This window comes from Callorhinus ursinus, unplaced genomic scaffold (assembly GCF_003265705.2).
Source record: "Callorhinus ursinus isolate GAN/ISIS: 27379988/994484 unplaced genomic scaffold, GSC_fseal_2.0 scaffold1, whole genome shotgun sequence".
NCBI classification, from domain to species: domain Eukaryota; kingdom Metazoa; phylum Chordata; class Mammalia; order Carnivora; family Otariidae; genus Callorhinus; species Callorhinus ursinus.
Window position 1 is genome coordinate 137439228 of NW_027397063.1, and position 23755 is coordinate 137462982.

The 23755-nt window shown below is 55.8% G+C and overlaps 1 protein-coding gene across 5 annotated transcripts in view; it reads left to right on the plus strand.

The window, feature by feature from the left end:
* CCDC13 (coiled-coil domain containing 13) overlaps positions 1–23755 on the plus strand; it is a 52529-nt gene that overhangs the window by 17466 nt on the left and 11308 nt on the right. For 4 of the 5 annotated variants that reach the window (XM_025867410.2, XM_073901350.1, XM_073901354.1 and 1 more), the window contains exons 4-13: positions 1876–2018; positions 3625–3714; positions 8015–8131; positions 9339–9443; positions 11795–11956; positions 14726–14902; positions 16633–16839; positions 19009–19148; positions 19661–19744; positions 21992–22114. In XM_025867410.2, the coding sequence (XP_025723195.2) occupies positions 1876–2018; positions 3625–3714; positions 8015–8131; positions 9339–9443; positions 11795–11956; positions 14726–14902; positions 16633–16839; positions 19009–19148; positions 19661–19744; positions 21992–22114 (1348 nt within the window). The remainder of the gene's footprint in view (positions 1–1875; positions 2019–3624; positions 3715–8014; positions 8132–9338; positions 9444–11794; positions 11957–14725; positions 14903–16632; positions 16840–19008; positions 19149–19660; positions 19745–21991; positions 22115–23755) is intronic. The other variant, XM_073901343.1, reaches the window with a different exon arrangement.

Consider the following 23755-nt stretch of genomic DNA (forward strand, 5'->3'; position numbering starts at 1 on the left):
AGTTAAGCATCTGCCTTCGGCTCGGGTCATGATCTCAGGGTCCTGGATTCGAGCCCCACGTCTGGCTCTCTGCTCAGCGGGGAGTCTGCTTCTTCCTCTCCTTCTGCCTGTCTCCCCAGCTTGTGCTCTCTCTCTCTCTCTCTCTGAAATAAATTTAAAAAAATCTTTAAAAAAAAATAGACTAGAGAGAGCCTCTCTTGGACCTCTTCATGATGTCTAGTTCTGGGATTTTTGAGTCCTGGAAGGAAAACATAACCCAGAAAACTCGCTGCTGGGCCCTGTGTACTTCTAGGTCGGGCTTCCCTCCCCATGTTCTGAGCCCTTTCTCTTGAAGCATCCCCGGCCTCTTCAGCAGCCAGGAGGTGGCCAAGGGCAGCTGCCCTAGTTGCCCTACTCAGTGCCCGGCCAGGCCAGCAGCAGCAAGGCCGGGCTGAGTCACTCTGAAAACCATCAGGCATCCTTGTTTACCTTCCACCAGTTGTCACACTCAGGCTGTTCTGAGGCTCATGATGGTTGTATTAAAAAGCAGGCCTAAGGAGGTGTCTCTGCCAGTTACCCATTGCTGGAGTGTCAGAAGCATTCAGAGAACCTCCAGACCCTCTGACTGGATCTGCTGTTGCACAGCTGGGCCAGGGGTTCTAACGCCACCCAGTCAGTCAGTAGCCAAGCGGGGCTAGCTCCCATTGCCAGCCATCTGCACAGCCCCATACCATTCAACCTCCCACATTCACACCCTTCCAGCTACCTCTTCCTCAGCCTCCTGCCCTTGCTCACTGTGTTCCAGCTACTCTGCCCGCCATATGGTCCTCAGATACTCCAAACATATGCCTGCCTCTGGACCTTTGCACTTGCCGTGTCCTCTTCTTAGAATACTCTTCCTAGTTGAGAACACTCTTCTTGATGACTTGACCCCTCACTTCATTCATCCAGGTCTCTGTTCACATGGACTTCCTCACACAGGCCTTTCCTGACCACTCCATCTAAAATTGCATCACCCATCCCTCTCACCCTCTTGCTCAACTTCACTTTATTTCATAGCATGTAGTCCTCCCGATCATTGGAATACATATTTATTTGCTTTTTTGTTATCTGTCTCACCAGCTACAACGTAAACTCTGTAAGTCTTTTTTATTCACCATTAAATCCCTAGTACGGAGAGTGCCCAATACTTGGTGAAGCCTAACAAATATTTACAGATGGATGCATGCGTTTGTACTGACTAGATGTCACCACAAAACTCTGTGTAAGAAACCAGCACATAATGTCAGCAGCATTCAGCAAGAAGCATCAAACATCTGGGGTTAATTGGGGCTCGGCAGATCTAGGCCAGGCCTGGGCTAGGGCGGTTTAGCCTTGTTCCACGTGTCTCTTCCTCTTCCTGGGACCAGCCAGCTGGCCTGGCTGTGTCCTTGTGGAGTTGGCACGAGTGAAAAGAGGGGGAGTTAACTGCCCAAGTGCTTTTCAAGCCTCTACCTGTGCCTTATCTGCTAACAACCCATTGACCAAACAAGTCATTGGCTGAGCCAGAGTCAGGCAGGAATAGAGGGGTTGAGAGGGCACCTATTGGCTGGAGGGCACGGCAGAGTCATAGAGCCTAGGGTGTGGATGTGTAACCCTGTCACTGAGGAGGACATGAAGAATTGGGGCAATAAACTTATATCCCATAGAAGTAAAATTTACACTTTGCTGAGTGGCTGCATTTCTACTCATTGGAGTTGGGTTTCAGGGTTCCCAGGTATGTAGTCACTCCCCTGAGCCTCTGCCCTTTCATGAGGGTTCTAGCTTTTAAAACCCCAGGGCCGTTGGGTAGTGTGGCATGAGTTTGATGTGTGGGCCTGTGTGTTTCCCTGACCTCGCTGTTTTTCTTCATCGTAGGCACAGCCGGTGTGACCGGGGATGTGATTGCCACCAAAATCGTCGAGCTGTCCAAAAAGAACCGGGTGCTGACGGCAGAGTCAGAGGGCGCGAAAAGCAGAGTGAAGCAGCTGAGCAATCGCGTGCAGGAGCTGGAGCGGGAAGTGAGGGGCCTTGGTCATTACTGCCTCTAGAGGGGACTCCCAGGACCCTGGGCCACTCCTCCAGAGAGGGAGTCACACTTAGATGCTTTGGGTCCTTCTGAAGGGCTTGTGGGTCAGTGTTTGCAAAGAGTTCCTCGGTCTTTGTCATTTCCTGAGAGGGGGGAAAGTGTGTCAGGAAGCAAGGGGGACACAGCGCACAGGGAGGCAGCCGTCAGAGTGGTTAGGACACAGATCCGGAGCCTGACCTGGGTGTGAATCTCAGCTCCATCACTGACCTGCTTTGTGACTTCGAGTAGGTTATAAACACACTGTGCCTCAGTTTCCTCCATCTGACATATAGCAGTAATAACAGTACTCACCCGAAGGTTTTTCTGACCATTAAGAGACGTAACAGTGTAAAACGTTTCGACCTGTGCCTGGCATATAGCAAGCACTAGATAAACGTTTGTTACCTAAATTAACAGGGATCCTTGCTAGTGTGAAGCTAGAGCCAGGAGCACTCCAGCAGCTGGTCTCACTTTTGCCCATCTTCCTCTTTCTGCTGCCCCCCTGCCCTCCCACAGCTAGTCACAGATCCCCCAGTCTTGCAACGACACAGCCCGAGCAGTTCATGGTCCCTTCGGAGCTGAGATGGAATCCACGTGCTAGAGAGAACCTATGGAGCTCCCTTATATGGCTGAAGAAGCTGGAGCTTGAAGAGGGTAGGGGGCTTTCCAGACTCACACGGCACGTGATGGTGCTGCATTGCTATTTCAATTCTGTTGCCGTCTGCAGTCCTCCCCAGATGTTATGCTGGCCATTGAATTAGAACTTCTTTATTCTATAACAGCTGGTTTGAGAACCACCTCAAGCTCTGTGCCAGGCCCTGTGGGGGGGAGCAAAATAGGCATGGGCCTTGCCCTCCTCAGGGGCAGACCCAGCACCCAGGGCCTCTTAGAGGAGGGGGCGCTCACAGTGGGTCCCTGGAGGGTGGGAAGGGGCCACACTGGGAAAGGTGGGGGACGGGCCCCCATGCAGAGGGCCCAGCAGGCCCAGCCAAGGGTCCTGAGTGGGGAAGAAGGTCTTAGAGGAAACCCAGGTGGCCAAGAGTAGAGGAAGATGAGGTCAGAGAGGTGGGAGGGCAGGCCACCTCGGCCTTGTCAGACACGGTCTGGTCTTTGTGTGAACAATCAGGAAAGCTTTAAAGGGGCAGTTGGCTGTCTGTATGAAGCACTAGGTTTGGCTCCCTGCCATGAGCCCATGTGGCAGGTTTCTTAGCATCTCTGACCCTGTCTTCTTATCTACCACATGAAGTCCATTATCCCTTTACGCTACACCTCCCAGATTGTGGACAGAGCTCCAGGATACAGACCACGGCTACAGTATTATGTATGAAGCTGTTAGTTAATCCTAGTGTGTGACTGGGGAGTGGGGCAGACAATCGATCAAACCCTCTCTCACCGCAGAGCAGTTTGTAGGGGAGAGTTCTTTTGTTAATGGTCCTAAAGTGAGCTGGAAGGTGAACCAGCGAGATCAGTAACCACACCCTGCGGCGGCATGAGCACCGCACTCAGGTACCACAGTTGCCAAGCAGAATCCAATATTAAGTGCAAGGTTTGCTTTTCAGCTGCAGGCGGCCCTGGCCAGGCTACCAGCCAAGGTGACCACCGATGCGGGAGCCAAAGTGTCGAGGGCTCAGATGGGAGACAGAGCCTTGGTATGAAATCTCATCTGTGCTGGGGAGTCTGTGGGCCTGGGCCTCCTGTCCTCTATGGGAGTGTAGGCGCCTCCGTCCAGGGTCCACCCCATTGCTGTGCCAAGCCCACCAGTGCAGCATCCTCAGCGTGGTCATCAGGGAACAGTAACCAAGTCTGTGGCCTGAGGCCAGGAATGCCCCAGTGGAGGCCAGTGAAGGTCTAACCCTGATTCAGTCCCCAGAGAGGGAGAACAGGAAGGGCCGGAGGGCCCTGGAACCCTAGAATTTCAGGACCAGCAGGGAAGGCCTGGTCCAGCTGGCCTCCCATTGTCAGCCCAGCTGCATCCTTTACAGCATCCTCACTGGGGAGACATCCAGCCCCTTACTTACCCCAGGGCCAGGGAGCTCACTCCTGCCCAAGAGAGCCCTGTTGGGGGTGGGGGGACATTTCATATTGTGAGAAGTCTTCCCTTTGTGGAACTCCAAATCTACAAAGTCAAAGTGACTGTTGGGAATGGCAGCTTGTTCCCAATTCCACTCTACCTTGCCAGTGAGTAGGGCCTGGAACCCAGGAAATGGGAATTGCGGCTTCACGAAAGGAAGACAGTCTGACCCTGTGGGCTACTGGGGAGGGGCATGGAGCCCATGCCAGAGGATAAGTAGCCTCAGAGTCTTAAGAACAACCCAGGAGGCCTCCCCAGGGATGTTCTTGGAAATAGAGGGAGTCAAGCCTTAGGACTCCCTGTTCAGTGCTCCTTTTCTAGCTCCACCTCCCTTTGCCTACAACTCAGGGTCAAGCCACTTCATGCCTGACTTGGGGAAAATTCAGCCCTCAGTCTATAGTGATAGGCCCCTAGGGCTCCAGGGGGGCGAACCTAGTGGGGTGAAGGCTAGTCTTGTGTAACCCTGTCTCATTGCTGGGGAGGCAATAGAGGGGCTCTGCCCTTGGCAGGGGCTGTTCTGTAGGACCTTTCCTGGCTCCAGGGGACACTGCTAAGCTGCTCCCGGTTTATCCAGAACATGGAGCGTTGCCATGTTCCTGACTAGGCTGCCATTAATGGGAGGCTGCTTGCTCAGTCACTTGTTGAGCGCAATAGGATTTTCTGAGCCCTGTGACACAGGGAATCAAAGACAGGGTCTGTGTCCACAGGGGAGCCCAGGAGGGGAGATGAGTAGCCACACTGAAGGAAGGAGGGGGCCAGGGCCTTCAGAAAGAGCCCCAGGGCCTCAGAGTTCACAGAGAGAGCACACCCTCCCTGTGAGGCAGCTAGGAGGTGGGCTGGAGGAGGGGGTCCTGAGGTGGGCCTTGCTGGAGAAAGGGGGATGGAGGAGGGCCCTCCAGCAGGAGCAGTACAAGCCGAGGCTGAGAGGCCGGGGAGCACTAAGTATTCCTATTCTGTTTGCTAGCTGCCTGTGGGCTGGACAATGTTTGCCCACAGCCCAGGGCCTGCAGGGGGGAGAGCGGGGGAGGAGAATGTAAGCCAAACAAGGCTACTAGGGTGGGGCAACCCACGGAAGGCGGCCTTGACTGGCCGCTGGAGCTGGAGCTGGAGCTGGAGCACTCAGCTTTGCTGGTAGGCTTCTGACAGAAGAGCGGGTGATGGGCAGTAAGCCTCCGTTCAGCAGTACCGTGTGTTTTCCAGGGCACTTGGGATCCGAGAGAGAACAAAAGCAGCGTTCCCCCTCACTTCACCATTCAGGGTAGCCCAAGCCTGAACCACACTTCAGAGGCCTGCGCTCACGGCACACTCTGGGCCCCGGGCGCCAAAGCGCATTCCGGAGTGGAGCTGAATGCCCTGTGTCCACTCGGTACGGTCGGCATGGGGCTCCCAGAGGCTGTGCTGCGAGAGCATTGGCATCGTCTGTTCCCCTTGGACTGCGTTTCATTTAGTCCCTCAAAGAAAATGGCCCAGGGAAGGGGAGGGTTAGGCCCCTCCTCAAGTCCCCCACAAAGCCTGTGGAATTTCGCTCTGGGCAGAAGCAGCTCTGAGATGGCAGCGACGTGGGGTTGGCCCCACGTCCAGGAGGAGAGGACTAGGGGCTTGGCAGAGCAGAAGACCGAGAAGTGGATGGCACTGGCTAGCCCTCAGCCGCCTTTGCCAGCTACCCCAGGTCAGGCTAGGCACCCCCTCCGGCATTGCCCTCTGTCAGAATCTGCCCCAGACAGCATCCTTCATACGCACCTCCTCTCAACACTCACAGGCCCCCTGGGCACTGGTGTTAATATACCCCTATTTTTACAGATGAGGAAGCCAGGCGTGGAGAGGGGAGTCATTGCCTATGTTATAGATCCAGTCCCGGATGCGTGCTCTTCCCAGGCTTTGAGCAGGGTCACGGCCGTCATGTGGGACGCTCATAAACACAGCCCCTGCACCACCACCTGTCAGGGCCTGCGGGCCTCGTGCACCCAAGACCCAACAGGCAGGGGGTGTTGCTTCCCAGCCCAGACACATGCAGAGTAGCCCCTTAGCTGGGGGAGGACAGGCATCCAACAGCAGGGAGAAGGAATGGCAAGCTGCCAGACAGGGGGAAGGACACACAACACACACATGCACACACACACTTTTTTTTAAAGATACATTTGTGTTTTATATAAGTTCCCAGTTTATACTCTGTTCACTTGGGTATTCTGTTTAGCCTCATGGTGGTGCTGTGAAGAAGCAGGACAGAGGAGGATTCTTGTACCCAGTCCATAAATGAGGAAACCAGATGGGGTCAGACTTCTTGGACTGTGTGTCCGGTTCCCGTTTCCTCCCCCAGTGGTTTTCACCTGGGCTGTCCACAAACTCGGGGGACCGGGGAACTTCCCAGACCCAGTCTCCGTGGACCTGCCTTCCACGCCAGTGTCCCCAGGAGATTCTGTGTATGCCTGATGAAGACAGCTCAGAAAGCCACTGCAGCACCTGCCCAGCTTCCCAGAAGTTCAGCCCACCTGGTCTGTCGGGCAGGAGCAGACAGTCTTGGCATCATTGCCTGATGGGATGCTCAGCCCACCCGTGATGCCCGGGTGCTGGAAACAGCTTCAAGTGGGAGAATCAGCTAGGGCAGGGGAAGGACCGGGCTTCTTCTAATCTGACTCGTGTCACCTCCAACCTGCTGTGTGCCCTATGGCAAGTTACTCCCCCTCTCTGGGCCTTATTTTCATCACTTACATTGCCTTAATGCGGCAACGACTCCCCTCTCCAAGCCTGGCTTCCTCAGCTGTAAAAATAGGGGTATATTAACACCAGTGCCCAGGGGGCCTGTGAGTGTTGAGAGGAGGTGCGTATGAGGGATGCTGTCTGGGGCAGATTCTGACAGAAGGCATCCCTTTAATGCCAACCTTCTGTGAGCCTCAGAAACTTCTACTGAAGACTGAGAAATGGACGGCACATTTGAGAAAAATTTACATCCAAGTAGTTTAAATCAAACATTATTAAAAAAAAAAAAAGACACTGCTAAGAGTTCCAGCAGGCAGAGTTTTTGTGGTTGCTGCAGTTCTTCAAGCCACAGAAATGGAGCATTTGGCGATGAAACTGGTCCTTGTTTCTATTGAGTGAGCTCATTGCCAAGAAAGGGAGCTCAAGAAATAAGCTGGTGGTTTCAGAAGGAGGCCCTGAGTTAGGAGGGTCGTTGGGGGTTGCCTTCTGTGATGGAACTAGCCCCCTCTTTATTCTTCTTTCTTTTAAGATTTTATTTATTTATTTGACAGAGAGAGATGCAGCGAGAGACAGAACACAAGCAGGGGGTGTGGGAGAGGGAGAAGCAGGCTTCCCGCTGAGCAGGGAGCCCGATGCAGGGCTCAATCCCAGGACCCTGGGGTCATGACCTGAGCCGAAGGCAGCCACTCAACCGACTGAGCCACCCAGGTGTCCCTAGCCCCTCTTTATTCTGAGTGGAGATGGTTTAGCTGTGGTGGCAGCCTCCAGAGCTCAGCAGAGAGTGCCCACGCCTAGGAAGTGTCTGGACGGTGTGGAGCCTGCAGGCCTCCTCCAGGAGCTCCCCCTCTGTGGCCACCACCTGCATCCCTGGATGTGCAGTGCTCTGAGCGAAGGGCTCAGGCCCCCGAGGTGGGTTGCCAGGATTCGTGTCCCTGCTCCAGCTTTCCCAGCCAGGTCCTCCCCACTCAAGCCAAGGGGAGTCCCCCTCCACCAGCCTCTGCTTTGCATCTGGAAGAGGCTGACAACAGAACCCCTCCCCAGAAGTTCATGACGAATCAGTGAGTTGCTGCACGTGGAGCACCTAACCCGGTGCCTGGCACAGCCCTGGCTGAACGGAGCCACGATTATCGTTACGATTTTGGCAACAAGTGACCGCTCTCTCCTCTCTCCTGCCCAACTAGCCAGAGGCCCCAGAGGTGAAGGTCTTGCAGGACAGGCTGACAGCCACAAACCTGAAGATGAGTGACCTCCGCAACCAGATCCAGTCTGTGAAGCAGGAGCTCCGGATGGCCCAGAAGGTATTCCAGAGCCAGGGGTCAGGGGTTCTTGTCTGGCTGGGATTGGGAAGAGCATGGCCAGGACAATGGGTTCCATTCAGGAGCAGCAAGTGCTTGGCCCTGTGAGCATCATGCTCTGGGGCAGGCTCCAGATCCAGTAACTTCCTTCTGTCAGCCCTTCCTACAGACCACTGGGGAGTGGGTTTGCTGGCTGCCTGCGGGGCCCTTGTGGTGCCTTCCCCGCCCTGGACAGAGGAGGGCAGTGCCCTTTACCCAGCGAGAGTCCTATAGATTTTGCTGGTGCTACGTGCACCCTAGTAGATCCTGGGTTTCTCCTTAATAAGCCACCTTGGACTTGGAAGCCTGCCAAGACTTGCCTCCTGCCCTTTGCTGTCTGTAATATTAGAAAATGAATAGGTTGTTTGTGTATTAAAGGCCCCTTTCAAAGGAAAATACTCAGACTTGGGATGCAGGCCCAGCTGGTTCATTATTTATTTTTATTTACATAGTGAATTCTCTGGCATTTGTCTTCCCTGCTGGAACCACTCAGACAAGCCAAGATTTCCAAAACAGTGTTCTATTGTGGAAACAAGCAGCAGAGACTCGGGGGCGCTAGATTGGTTCCCGTGACAGGCTTCAGAGGGGCCCGGGGCACCAGCTGGTGTGTTTTGTTTCCACCTCAAAGCCTTGAGGTAGGGCCTACACCCCACCCTTCAACAGCCACAATGTGGGCCCCTTCTGGAATCAAGCCTCTCCAGATGATGTTTGGTGGTCCCCCTCCTTGCTGCACTCAGACATGGCCCCTAGTCAGTGGCTTTTCACAGAGGGCAAGGCCCTGGGGCAGTGTACTTCCTGTAGCCATCCAGAAGGATCTCAGTGCTCAGTGGCAGGTGAACAAATTGAGGAAGCAGATTTTGGTCAACTTTGTGGTTCACTCATCCCAGAATATGTCAAGGGCGGAAGGCCCCATCTGAACACTGTTGGCAGTTCCTCACCTGCTGGAAGCAACACCAAGAAATGCGGGGGACGAGGGAATCACTTCTTTCCCAGGGGCCGCTGCTCTGAGAGCACGGTCAGCTGGCCTTTGGGGCAGGAGGAAGGGGTGCAGGCGGGGGCCAGGCCCTCTGGGAGCCCCACGCACCCAGCACCGCCTCTAAGGATGCACTGGTTTTAGGGTTCTGGTGGGGGCCGTCTCTCCTGGCCTCGCTGAAGGCCCTCCCTTTTTCAGGTTTTGACCAGTGAGGTTGGGGAAGATGTGAATGTCCAGCAGCTCCTGTCCTCCCCGGGGACCTGGAGGGGCCGGGCTCAACAAATTCTCGTGTTGCAAAGCAAGGTGAGTGAACTTGTGAACTTCTTCTGGCCCTGAACACAGGGCTTGACATGCCCCGGAGAGGTCGCACCACCCCACACGAGAGAGACAGAACCCTAAAAAGGCCCTCAGGCCTGGCAGAGTGTACTTGCAGGGCTGTTGTTTGATATTCTCCCCCACCAGCCTGATTTTAATTTGTTGTTTGATGAACAAGCATTTACATAACACATACCACGTGCCAGGCACTGGTGCTTAACAAATGCCAAAACCTTTGATTTACTGTACTCTAGGCATGTTTTTTCCCCTAGTTCATGTAAATTCACACGACTGTTGTACTTGCCGGCTTTTTCCAGTTTTGTCCAGATGCTTGTAGACTTTTGAAAGTTTGAATTACCCAATAAAGATGTAGCCTTGTCCCCCTCTTTATGCTCTAAATATTCTGGAGCATCTCTAGAGGCTAAAAGCTGGGGCTCTGGAGCCAGGCTGCTTGGATTCAAATCCCAGCTCTCGACTCAGCAGCTGTACGACCTTGGGCAAGTTCCCTCACCCCTCTGGGCCTCGGTTTTCTTCTTCCTATACCATGGATAACGATAGGTGCTACCCCACAGGGCTGATGGGAGGATTGAAAGTCAATCCACGTCAAATGGCCAACACAGTGCCTGGCATGGAGCGAACACTGTACAAAGGTTTTTATGGTTATTTTCCTCTTTCGCCTTCAAACCAAGAAGCACACGAGTAGGTGTGTAACTTCCCCTATTGGCCAAGCACATGGCCTTCATCCCCAAGGACTTCAAGTTCACAGTTCCTGGGTAGCTTTTATCCTCGGGGCCTCCTGTGGCATCCTTGAAGCCAACACGAGGGAAGGGAGGGTGTCCAATACACCGTGACTAATGACCAATGTGTGGCCTTGGGGTTTAAGAGACCCCAGTTTGAGTCTGGCCTCAGTCGCTGGTCTGTAGTTTCGGTGACCTTAGGCAAGTCACTTCGTCCCTCTGCACCCGTCTCCTCACCTGCAAAATGGAGAGTGTTGTGGGTTAAGTGAAATAACATCTGTAAAGCACCCAGCACAGTGCCCAGCCATAATAAGCACTCGACACATGAGTTGTTATTGTCGTTAAGCTGCGTAAATAAATGATTGAAAGTTTCATACTGTGTTCTCTAATGCTTAAGTGGAATTACCACACAGTGCCACACGAGGGCGCTGATATGTGCTTTCAAAACCATGCTGCCGCCCTTTACTGGGAATCCTAGTGAACTTTGCCCCGGCAACTGTGTTCCATCATTTATGTTGTATCAACGTGGAAACCAGAGTTAGAAGGACCCTTGGAGTTACTCACTTCAAACCCAGTGCAATAACGCCATCGTTCTGTGGGCTGACATCTACCTGCCACTTGCCGAGAGCCTATGAGTGCTAGATGGTGTGACGAGGGCTTCACCTGGGCCATCCTGGGGTTTCTCAAAGTTGCCTAATCCTAAAAATCACCCATAGGACTTGTTTAAAATGCAGGTTCCCAGTCCTTCCCCTGAAGCTCTGACTTGTTGGCCTGAAGTGGGCCCCAAGATTTGTCATTCCAAGAAGCATCTTGGGGGTTCCCAGACTCAGACAAGTTCAGGATACTGAATCCTTATACCATTATGCGGTATAAGGCCCATTTCACAGATGAGGGACCTGAGATTCAGAGAGGTTAAGTAAGCTGTGCACGGGCACACAGCTGGTGAGCCTTTGAGCTGCTCTCTGAGATTTTTTTTTTTTTAAAGATTTTATTTATTTATTTGAGAGAGAGAGAATGAGAGATAGAGAGCACGAGAGGGAAGAGGGTCAGAGGGAGAAGCAGACTCCCTGCTGAGCAGGGAGCCCGATGTGGGACTCGATCCCAGGACTCCAGGATCATGACCTGAGCCGAAGGCAGTCGCTTAACCAACTGAGCCACCCAGGCGCCCTGCTCTCTGAGATTTTTAAACCCCGCCCTCCCTCTGCAGCATCTCCTGCAAGTGGCCAGGAACCCATGGTCTCCCAAGGAGCACGCCCAGTCTTGGGTTAGAGAGTTCGTCCTTGTACTGAGCTCCTCCATCCTTTCCCTCCCAGGTTCCTGGGATCACACCTCTGCTTCTTGGTCTCACATAGCCCCTAAGTGAGGGGGTGATTTTTCTCATTCTCAAGCTAAACCTCCCTCCTGTCCTCCCCTGTTTTGCCCAAGATGCCACCTCAGACTCCTCCCCCACCTCCGTGCCCCTCACATGGGGTTCCTGCCTCCATCTAGAACAGCTGTGGCCTCAGTCTAGTGGGCCTTCCTGTCGCACCTCAGGGCAGCCCCTGAGTGGTTGAGTCTGTGAGGGCAGGCCCACCGCGGAATGACGAGTTTTACCACCCTCAGGTTCGCGAGCTTGAGAAGCAGCTGGGACAGACCCGAAGCCAGTCTGCAGGAACATCCCGTGACAAGCCGCCTGTCGGTCCAGACCCAAGGAAGCTGTCGGCACAGGAGAAAAACCTGCTGAGGATCCGCAGCCTGGAAAGGGAAAAACAGGAGGGCTGGGAGGTAATGCATGTCCAGGGAAGGGGTCAGTTGGGCACGGGGGACCGGGAGATCGTGACCACCTCTGCAGGGCCGTGAGGATGAGCTCTGAGCCACCCCTTAGAGGCAGGAGACCCCTGGGACTTGGGGTCACCTCAGTGCCTCTTCCTCACGTCCTGTCAGTCCAGCTGGAACTGCCTGACTGGGGTCGTCAGCCCATTTCATGAGCTTCGGGTGGCCCCATCCTGGCTGTTCTGGAGATGCTGGACCTGAAATTGTCACTGTAGAAGGAGAGGAGGTGGCCAGGGCCCAGAGGGACAGGGTTAGGTGGGGCTCAGTGGAGGAGAGCTCCAGGCTGCTGAAAGGTGGGCGCTGTGTCTCACTGGCTGCATCTCACAGATTCTGCGCCCAGGGTGGCGGAAGCCAAACTCTACCAGGCTTATGCGACAAACAGAATTGATGGGCCCGTGTAGATGAACGGTCTAGAGGTGGCCTAGCGTTAGGCGCAGATGGACCCAGGGATCTGGGGACTTGGTCTCGGTGCCACTTTTTCCGGACCGGCTTCACTCTCTCCCGTGGGAACTCCCGGTAGTCCCAGCTTCTATCGTCCAGCCCAGCCCCCACAAACAAAGGGCTTCTCTTTCCCAGTAGTTCCAACAAAGTCCCAGAATGAAGTGTCACCCAGCTAGCTTAGGCCATGAGCCCGTCCCTGAGCCAGTCACTGCAGCTGAGGGTCCAGGCCGCTCTGACCGGCCAGGCTTCTCCCCATGTCTGGGAGATGAGTCAGCCTCTCAGAAGTTGGCGTGAGAGTGGGGAGCGTGGCTTTCTCAAAGAAAATAGAGGAAGAAGCAGGACGGGGTGCTGGCGGGCTGAGAAGGCCCACTTCAGTGGCCCTGGCAGTGGGCTTCCTAACAGTGAGGCCTTACCTTTTCATCAGGAGACTTCCATTTACGAGTGCCAATTCAGGACTAGACCCTGTGCTAGGAGCATTGTGACCATCGCTACGTTGCACCCCCAGCATCCTAGATCATCAGGTGTGAGGAGAGAACAGAGGGACTGGAGCGGCGGGCCGGGCCAGGTCCTCCTGGACCTTGTATGCCAGCCAGGGCTTTGGGCTTTTGTCTAGAAGGAAGTGGAGAACCACCAAAGGGTTTTAAGTCATGGAGGGACGTGGACCCCTGGGCGTGTTGGAAAGGTCACATGGTCAGGTGGGGTGGTGGGGGTGGGGCTAGGTCAGAGGAGGCTTGGGAGGCAGAGGCGATAATCCACTTGAGACATGTCCGGGGACCTGAGCCAAGGCAGTAGGACTGTAGCCAAAGGCCAGACACCTGCAACATTTGAGGGTCGACTTTACAGGGCTCAGTGACGGCATGGAAGGGAGATAAGCAGAAGGATTGTGAAGGGCTTCCAGTGAGTGTAGCAGTGGAGGGGGGGCACAGGGGGCGGACTCAAGGGAGATGGGGAGCTGAGATTTGAAACTGTTGGGTTTGAGGTGCCCCTAGCTCAGACTTACACATCCACACAGAACAGAACATGCTGCAGTCATTTAACCAATTGTAAGCCACATTGAGGTGGAAGGAGGCTATTCCCTGTGTGTCTTTCCTCTGCCAGGCGCCTGCTAGAGCCTAGGGTATGTAGCCAGCAGGGCAGCAGGTAAACAATGGCTGCCTATGGCAAAGATCGGTGGTCTTCTGGATTCATACCTACTATTTTTCATTCTATAATTCCCTTCTACAGGGATCTAAAAACACTTTTCCAATGATAACTAACCCTCAAGACCAAAGCAGATTGTGTCACCCATTGCCCAAAACCCTCCTCAGGGTCTCAATCTTGGCTCCTGACGGTTTACCTAATCAGGACTCTGCCCCCTCCGACCTTGCCCCTGACCTGTCCCCTCTCTCACTGTGCTCTAGCCACACATGTTCTACCCCAGGGCCTTTGCTCTTCCCCTCACCTCCTTTAGTCTCTTCTCAGATGTCACCTTTCAGAGAGGCCTTCCCTGACCATGCCATTGTCCCTCCATTTCCCTTGCCCAGTTTTCAATAAGCAGAGCAACAGGTAAACAATGGTCACAGGTAAACCATTGAACATCTGTCTCCCCAGCTAGGATGTTAGCTCCTTGGGGACAAACACTCTGTTTTGTTCTCTGCTCTATCCCCAGCACCTATAACAGTTTTAAGCACACAGTAGGCCCTCAGGAAATATTTGAGAAGGAAGGGAGGGAGGGAGGGAGGGAGGAGGGAGACTCCGAAGGCATGCCCAGCACTGAGTTGCCGGTTAGTAGCTGACCCGAGCATGGCGCAGTCTGGGCTGATGTGCTGGGCGTGCGTGGAGGAAGTGAGGCGACGCAGCGGGGTGGCACCTCCCTCTCATTCTGGCTCCTGGTGGGGTGAGCCACTTCTGTTTGAACCCTAGACCTAGTGCTGCTCACGAGGGCATGGCTTTGCCCTTTCCCCAGCTCAGGCCGGGAGTGAGAGGTGGGGACAGCCATGCTCTCTGGAGGACACACCCACAGTTGGCAAGTATGGCTCCTCTCGGCTCTGACCCTGGCAGAGCAAGGGCAGCTGCCTGGACGCCTGTGTTCTCGGGCTGATGGAGGAGTGCTATCATCTCTTAGTGACCTCTGTCACGTGCAAGGGCAGGGCCCCACCTGACACCCCTGAGAGGCGGGGGCTGGGAGCTGCCTTGCTCTCCGGCCTTCAGAAGTCCCCTCCTGTCACTGGGTCTCCCCTGTGAGCGGGAGCCCGGGACCCATTCAGCCCCACTGCCCAAGACTGTATTTCCTGATTACAGAAACTTGTGGGTGAGCGGGATGCCCTCCAGAGAGAGCTTGAAGAACTGAAAAAGAAGTTGGAGGGCGTGAAGTCCCGGAATAAGGTGCTGTCAAGTGAGGTGAAAACCCTCAGGAGCCAGATGGGGACCCTGGTGGAGAAAGGCCGGCATGACGACGAGCTCATCGACGCCCTCATGGTAGTGCCCTGCCGCTCAGGCCCGGCGGGAGCCAGGGCCCGGGCCCTCCAACACGGGCCCCCCACCCTGCCTGGAAGCCCGTGACCCAGCCCCAGCCAGAGGGAGCCCTTGCTTACCCCAGAGGCCACCAGCGTCATCCAGAAGCTCATGGCCTCACGTGGCCGTCAGCTGCAAAGCCACGCCCCAGGGGCAGGAGCAGCTCAGAGGCTGCCCGAGCATGCATATATGTCGTGTGGTATGGTGTTGGTGCTGGCTGTGACGTGTTAGAGCCTGGCACCAGCCGCTGGACCTGTGGACCCCAGAGGAGGACGAAGTGGGCACGGGGGAAGGAGATGGGAGTACACCCTGGGTCATCTTTCCATCAAGGAATGGAAGGGACAACTGAGGGGCCAGTACAAATTCTTGTCCGGGTGACAGCATACAGCCCCTCCGGGCACTTGGGGTGCATGTGGTTCATCATGGTTAGTCGCCAAGACAAACCCTAGGGTCATCTGTTCTAATCCCATTTCACACATGGGGAAACTAAGACTCCAGTTAGTTAGCTAAGTCGTCCAAGACCATACAACTGAGTTCGAACCAGGTTGCTCTGACCGTAAGGCCTGCCTTGATTATCAAGGCCACGCTGCTTTCCTGACCCTAGTCTGGACTTTTCTCTCTAGGACCTGCAGTGCCCTAGGGTTTTGAATCCCAAATTGTGCCCCAGACCCCTGGGGTGGCCCTGCCTGGCTTGGCTGGGGGGCACGGGGTGGTAAGCAGAGCACAGCAGACCCGCCTCTGCTGACACCTCCCTGGGTGACCCTAGGCCGGTGGCACCCCCTCTCTGAGCCTCAGCTCCCAGTTTTTATTTTTTTTTAGCTATTTTTTTTAAAGATTTTATTTATTTATTTGACAGAGAGAGAGATAATGAGAGCAGGAACACAAGCAGGGGGAGTGGGAGAGGGAGAAGCAGGCTTCCCGCCGAGCAAGGAGCCCGATGCGGGGCTTGATCCCAGGACCCCGGGATCATGACCTGAGCTGAAGGCAGACGTTTAACGACGGAGCCACCCAGGTGTCTCAGCTCCCAGTTTTTAAATAAGGTGTGGAGCTGCATGTCCTCAGTGGTTGCTGTGTGCCACCATTCTGTGTTACTGCAGGTGGCATGATGAAAGCTGCAGACAAGCCCCCGCTCGGCCATCCACCAGCACTGTGCCCTTGGGCTCTCTGGGCCTCAGTCCCCTCCGCATTCCCAATCACTGACCTGCCCTTCCTGTTGGCCGTCCGGGTGAAGCCTCCATCCCACCAGTCTCCTGGGGGCATCTGCAGGGGAGGGGGCCTCAGTCAGGTGCTGAGGGATCCCTGGCAGGGGGTCCAGGGACTGCCTTCAAGGCTATCTCCCAGCAGAGGGACAGGGTTTCTTTTTCCCAGAATATCTCCCCCACTCCACTGGCAGAGGGCCCACCATCTGAGCTGCTGTCTGCGTCCCGAGAGCCCCCTCAATGTCCTTCTTGGCCCAACATCAGAGAAGGAAGTTGAGGACAGGAAAAGGGCATGGTCCCCACTTGCCTGGTGAGTCCCGCAAGGGCAGGCAAGGAAAGTTCTCCTCCTGCTTCTCAAAGAAACAGGTAGGGTCCCACTGTTAGGTTCCTGCAGCAGCAAGGAGTGCGTGAGGGAAGGCGGTCTTCCCTGTCCTGCCTTGCCCAGGGGTCATGGCTAACCTTGTCTGTCGTCTGCCCTCCTGCGTGGCCCCACAGGACCAGCTGAAGCAGCTCCAGGAGATTCTGGGCAGCCTGAGTCTGCAGGAGGAGAAGACCCGGGCGTCGCAGCGCCACCTGGACCAGCGGGTCAACAGTGAGGCTCAGCAGAGCAGCAGCCTCATCACCCAGCTGCGGGCCATGGTGGCTGAGCGGGAGGCCAAGGTACAGCAGCTGGAGTTGGAGATTGGCCAACTCAGTGTGCAGGTGAGCAGGGCGCTGGCCTGGCCTGACATCCATTTCCAAGCCCTGGCAAGTCCATCTACCATCCAGACAAAGCTCAGCAACTTCCACTGCTGTCCACCTACCTTCACTCAGGCCACACTACATCCTCCCTGGCTCCACTCTGCTCCCCGGCTTCCATCTGGCTTCCCACACATTCTCACATACCTTTCCTCTCTTTCCTGATTGTCTCCCATCTCTGCACAAAACCTGTCTGTGGCTCCCGGTCACCCTTGGTCTCACTCAATCCTCAAGGGGCCAGGCTCCTTCCAGCTCTGCCTCACCGTCCCCAGCCGTGGCCCTCCTCCTAACGATCCAAGATGGCGGCTACGGTGCCAGGCTCTACGTTCACATTCCAGGCAGTGGGATGGCCCAAAGGAAGCTGCACTCCAGCCAGCTTGCAAGGCCCCACGTGACGAGCTCTTGCTGCCACCCCGCCTCTCCTCTTCACCCCTCCCTTCCCCCCGACACTCTGGCCACATGGCCACTGTTAAGCTCCTCACATAGCCCTGCTTTCTCCCCACGGCAGCTGTGCACATGCCTGAAGCACGTGCCTTCCCTTTCCTCCCCCACAGCCACTGCCCGGCCGGGGGCCCCCAGCCTTTAGGTCTTACCAAGTCATGAGCTCCTCCAGAGAGCCCCAGGGCCCCCAGGCTGTGCTCCATGCCCCTCCTGGGCACTCTCCTAACACCCTGTGCATCCCCAAGACACACTTTTGTCACCCTGGGTGATCGTTTTCCTGCCCCGCCCCTTAAGTCCTCTTCTACTCTTGAGGCGGCACATACCTTGGTGCCTCATGGCCTGGCACAGGGCTGAGAGGCCAGTACAGGTGCTCACAAATGCTCACCTAATGAGGGAGCCCCTGAAGAGTTGGACCTTGACAGATGCCTTACCAGCACAGCCCGGGCTGCCGGGAGTCAGGCCCCGCGGGCTCTCTGTGGCTCCTTCCTGTGGTGGGGGTGCTCAGAGGGGAGGGGACTTGGTGACCTTGACAGGCACACAAGTCTCACAGTGACAGAGAAGCCTCATAGCCAGGGAGACTGGTATCGCCTAAGGCATGTCACAGAGCAGCCCTGCCCTTTATTCCCAGGGATCCGTGGTCCCGTCAGAAGCATGGGAGCCCAGGAGCCTCTCAGCTCCAGCCGCAGGCTGGTGTTGGCTGGAGTTGGTGGTTTGTCTCTGAGCTGTCCATCCCCTGGGACCCCAGTGGCTGTGGTGGAAAATGCTGAAGTCCCTGAGGCTGAGGGGGAGCCCAGGGTTATGACAAAGGCCTGGGGACAGAGTGTGTGTAGCTGTGAGTGGGGACATTGCCTTGCAGTCCTTGCCCTGCTTGCCACTGGGAAGTGAAATCTGAAGGAGCACACGGGAACATTCCAGTATTTTCACCTCACCACTGTCCTGGCTCCAGGCACACAAAAGGGAAGCGCTTCTTACCTCGGAGATCATCAGCCGACTGGGGGCCAAGCATTACCCAGCAGACAGTTGAGGCATGCATCTCAGGACGGGTGGAGCTGGGGGACATGCCAGGTTGTCTGGGGCTCACACCAGCTGTCCACCCCTGGTGGCCTGACCCCCTGGTGGGGGTCCTCCGGGGCTCCTTCTTCAATCCGGCCTCTCCAGCTATCCGGAAGAAGGAGGTGGGAGGAGGGAAGGGGGCCTGGTAAGCCCAGCCTCCCCCCTAGACTGCTGGCCCTTGCTGAGGCCCTGGCAACCTCTATGGCTCTGGGTGTCTACTAAGTCCAAGTGTCTCCAGCTGACAAAGGCAGCTGGCCTCAAGTCACACCTGGCATTGACCCTGCGTGGGCGGGGGGGAGGGGGGGGCCTGCCCCGAGAGGTGGGTCCACTCAAAGACATCAGTCTCTGATCTGGCCCGAATCAAAGGCCATGCACTTCCCTTCGGGACCTGAATGTAGAACAGCTTCCTGGCCCAGTCACCACCTCACGCCATGTAGCTCCCTTTCTGAAGAGAGGCATTATTAGATGTCATTATCATGCAAGGAGTGCCTTCCCCAAGCAGGCCTCGCTTTTCACTCCTCAAAAGAAGCCTCTTTCATGTCCCCTAAAAGCCCCGAACTCCAGCCAAGGCCCCCTCCTGCCTTCTCCAGGCCTCTGAGCCAAAGCGCTGAGAATCGAACTCACGTCTGTTCCCTACAGTATCTTCAGAATAAAGAAGTGGGCAAGGGGTCCAGTGGGACTGAGGTCAACCCCGCCTACACCAAGTTCCTGGAGGACCCTGGCCAGCCCAAGTCTCCGGCCTCAGCAGGCGATCACGTTGGCAGGCTTGGATCTTCTCGGTAAGAAAAAAAAAGGGGGATAGAGGAGTTGGAAAGTGAATATTAATTATTCAGAAGAAAGGCTGCCTCTGCTCGGAAGCCACGGGTGCAATTTTAAGATGACTGTAGCGTTGTCCTTCCAAAATGTGGGCCTCTCGTATTCCATTAGCCCTGCATCTGCATGGAGGAGCCAGTTAGGCCCAGATATTATTTCTGCAAGACATCTGGTTGCAGCTCCCTGTAATAGCCTCTCTGAGCTGGCCTTGAAACACACCTGTTTCTAGGACTCTCAAACAGCCCTGTCTTGGATTGCTCGAGGCTCTGATGTCTCCTGGTTCTGTCTCGTTTTGAGCCAGCAAGAGTTCTAGAAAGAAGGGCAGCAAATCTGCAGGACTGCCTGGCCAGGGTTGCCACAAGGGCCAGCACTGGCCACCTCCTCGGGCTCGCCAGATCCCTGCTGGCCCCTGCTCTCCTCCCAGGCTGGGCCCAGCCTGCCCTCCTGTGGTGATGAAACCCCTTCTGCCTTCACACAGCTCCGTGACCAGCCTGGGCCACACGCTGGTGGAATCTGCTCTCACGTGGCCTTCTCTGCCCGGTCCTCATGGGGCCTCACCCAGGTATGAACCCAGGACCTCAGGGCCCTCACAGTCCTTCCCACCCTGAATGCTCAGCCAGTACTGCCATCCCATTAAAAGGAGAGGAAACTGAGGCCAGGCCAAATCCAGGGACTCTTCCAAGTTTGCATAAGGACATAGAGGATCAGGGAGGCCCAGTGCCTTATCCAAGTTAATAGGGGAAGTGGCTACTGAACTAGAGTCTTGGCCTCTGGCTTGCAGTCTAATGTCCCTTCCTGCTACCACAGAGTTAACACAAGGAAACTTCCAGGGCCTAGAGCTCAGCTCCTTTCCTTGTCTTCTCTTCCCCACTGAGAATCAGTCTCTAGGGGGAGAATTTCATGTCATATGGGTTCCCACTTTAAGTCACTGATATCCCCTCCGCTCTCTGGCCCCCTCTTTGTTGTTAGAATCAAGCCTAGGGCTTAAATGGGCCTTTTGTTCTTCCTGCCAGCTCACAGACAAATGGTGGCTTTGTCCTGTCTCTGAGCCCTGTCCTGAGCCCTGCCCACTGTCCACTGGAGCCATGCTCCTGCTGTCAGCCCCCATCTCCACCCCTCAGGCAGGTCAGCTCAGGTTCCAGGCCAGGCCTCTGAGTGGCCCGAGTCCGTGTTCGTCTTGCTATATGGCTCCAGGCATTGATCCTCTCTGGGATGCTGCTTCCCAAGGAGGGCCTAAGACACTTCTGGCCTGACATTTGGCAGCACAGGGGACCTTGGGCCAAGGCCAGCCCTGCAGCTGCCCCACCCATCCATCAGCCTGGGGTCACAAGGGCATTTGGGGGAGAGTGGGCTGCTCCGAGCCACAAGGGCGCACGCCACACTTCCAGGAGTGGGAGGCCTCCTGGCACCCCTGGGAGAATGGACAGGCTCTGTCTCTCTGAGGTTTGAGTCACAGTAGTGGGAGCAGGAAGAGGGCCACGATGGTCCTCAAGATCCCTTCCAGGCCCGTGGTCTGTGACCTGTGCGCTCCACAGGGAAGCAGGACCAGCTGTGCTTCTCAGCTGTCCAGACTGCTGGTTCTCAAGCTCCTCTCCCACACACTACACAAGTGCTTCCTGAAGTCAACCACGCACGGGCCTGACCCCCACAGAACATGCAGTCCTCTTCCCTCAGTGATAGCACCAGCGGGAGCCACCCCAGAGAGGGGGTCTGTTGGGGCTGGCGTGGTGACTGTGATGGGGTGTCTGGGAGGGGAGAGCCCCTTTCTTCTGCAGCTCCCCCTCTTCTCCCTCCCCCCACCCAATGAGCAAATCGTGGAGGTGAGTTGACCAGAGCTTTGCCGGAGCACGCAGGCTCTGATTCGGCAGGCCTGGATCCGCAGCCACTGACTCAGAGACTATACTCTGAGCAGCAAGGCCTTAAAGTGTATTTAGGTGTCAGAACACAGAGGGGTCTGCTGTCCTCAGGCCCATCTCAGCCAACTCCCTCCGTGTTCAGAGGGAGGACCCAGGCCCAGACTCCAGACCAAATTAGCCTCTGGTCTCACATGCCCCAGCCCAGCTCTCCATGTGTCCTGTGATGCTAGGAAAGCAAACCCAGGGCCCCCAGGGTCTCAGGGGGAGAGGTGGGGGCAAAGCAGAGAGCAGCCTGGGACTCACACATGGGCTCTGGGGGGTTTGGTTGGGGGGCAGAGTTCCCCTCTGTCCGGGCTCCAGCCAGCAGGTAAGGGGCTAGTAGGCAGACCCAGTGGTAAGGAGGAAAGCAGGGGCCGGCTAGATCAGCACTGAAGAGAACCGACCAAGTCACAAAGCCGAGTGTCCAGGAGAGTGGGCTGAGCGTGGGGCCAAGCCAGGAGACGAAGGAGGCTGGGGTAGGCCGACAGGGAGACAGAGGCGAGGCCCACCTAAAAATGGGCAGGGTGGCCAGGCCCCCGGCCACACAGGAACCCGGGGCACCCTAGGCCCTCACGGGCCAAATTCCAGAGCAGCCAGCCCAATTCCAGGCCCCTACAGGGACTGGATGGACAGAGGTACTGATGCAGGCTCTAGCCTGGGTGGGGTCTGGCTGTGCAGCCAGCTAAGTGAGCTCTAGAGACTTCAACAAGCACAGGAATGGTGGACTGTGAAGAAGCCAGAGGAGGAGGACCAGCAGGGCTAGGAAGGACCGGGTTGGCTGCCTTCTCTGAGGCTGCCTCTGAGGCTCCCTGAATGTTCTCCTAATCCTTCCCACCATCACAAGTAAGTGTATGTCTCCTGATAACCCCTCAAATGACCTCTGACCTCTGACCTCTGCCCCACCCTGGTCGCAGGTTCTCAGACTCCCCCGAACAGAAAGGCTGGCAGGCACAGGTGACAGAGTTCAAGGCCCTCTGGCAGGCCGCTGAAGTGGAGCGTGACCGGCTTACCGAGTTTGTCACTGTCCTGCAGAAACGGTAACGCATGGCACCCAGGGACATGCTCTCATGGGCCTGTGTGGGCTGAGGGTAGGAGAGCCTGGCTCAAGGGCATGGTTCTTGGGCAGGGACCCGGTCTCATCCATGACTGGGTCCGCCTTCCTGGAGAGTTCGGCTTCCACGGTGTCGGTCTAGGGTATTTCCAGTCACCACTCGGGTGCTCACCTAGGTGTCCCACAGCCTTGGGGCCCTATTGTCACACCTGTGGTTTGCCCTGCCCTACGTGTATTCAATGGGACTGTTGCATCCATGTGGACATGAGGTGGGAGTCTCAGGGGAGAGGCTCTCTGGAGTAGTTAAAGCAGTCAGATCAGTCCACAAATAATTAAAATCTGATGAACTCGGCACCTTCTTCAGGGCACTCGGGGAGTTGAGGGGAAGACAAAGGCTAGAAGGACTTCGGAATTACAAAGGGCAAGAGAGTTGCTCGGAGATGGCAGCTGAGACTTCTTTGGGAAGGGGGTGGGCAGCATGTGGCCCAAGGCAGTGGGCCAGGAGGCATAGTTTTCTCCAAGGGGCTGCTGACAGACTTCCATTCAGATAAATCAGTGCTCCTCGCTCAAGTGGCCCTTTTGGCAAGAATTGCAGGTACTCAGGCCAACGCATGGCCCAACCACGTGACCTCCACACTGAAAAATATAAAGGACACCACTGAGTTCCTGCCCTACCGGGGCATGCGGCCAGGGCTCTTTGGTGACAGGCAGTAGAAACCGATTCTGGCTAAGTTAAGGGAAAGGCAGATTTTGGTAGGTGCTGGCCTACTTCAAGGGACGGGGCAGGAGAGGAGCCCAAGGAAGTCTGGGAATCTTGGGGGCTGGATGCGGTAGCAGGAACCCTTGGCGGTCTCTCCTGGGGCGCTGGCCCAATGGCTTCCACTTCCTGTGCCAGCACGTTCTGGGAGAGAAGGTCTAGCTGGCCTGGGTTGCTCACAGGTCCATCCCTGGACGTAGGCCAGGCACCTTGACTGGAAGTACCTGCAGGTGCTCATAGAATGGGGGAGGGGCAGCTTGCCAAAGGGAAAAACAGAGTACAGTTACCAAAGAAGGAGTGAGGGGTGCTGGGAAGTGGCCAGTACCTAAGCAGTGAGAAGTGACCAGCTTTCAGTGTTTTTTTCCTTTTCATGTAATCCGTGAAGAGGATATGAATTTCAGACATCCTCAGACAAAAGAGAAATGTAACATTAATTCTTTTTCTGTAACTAAAGCGTCGTGGATAGTACAAGCCTCCAGTCTACCAAATGGAAGAAACGCACTCCCATTTCCCTCGAGTGGCACTGAGTTTTGGGGGGTTTCGTGAACCAAGGTGACTCCGTTATGCATTGCTGTGTAACAAACCATTCCACGCTTCATGGCTTCAAACACGATGGTTTATTCTTTCCCGAGGTTCCGTGGGTTACCTCGGGGTTTCGATTCCACAGAACGCCTCCATCACTCACATGGCCCGGTTCCGCTGGAAGCTCGGCAGAGGATGCCTCGGTTCTCCTTTACTGGTCTCTCTCTGCCCGTGCGATTTCCTCTTCCAGGGCCTCCCTGTGCAGAGCTGGGATTCGTGTGAGGCAAGCAAGGCACTCACTATGAGTCACGCGTGTGTGCTTTTCTCTTAGCTTGACCCTTTTGGGTT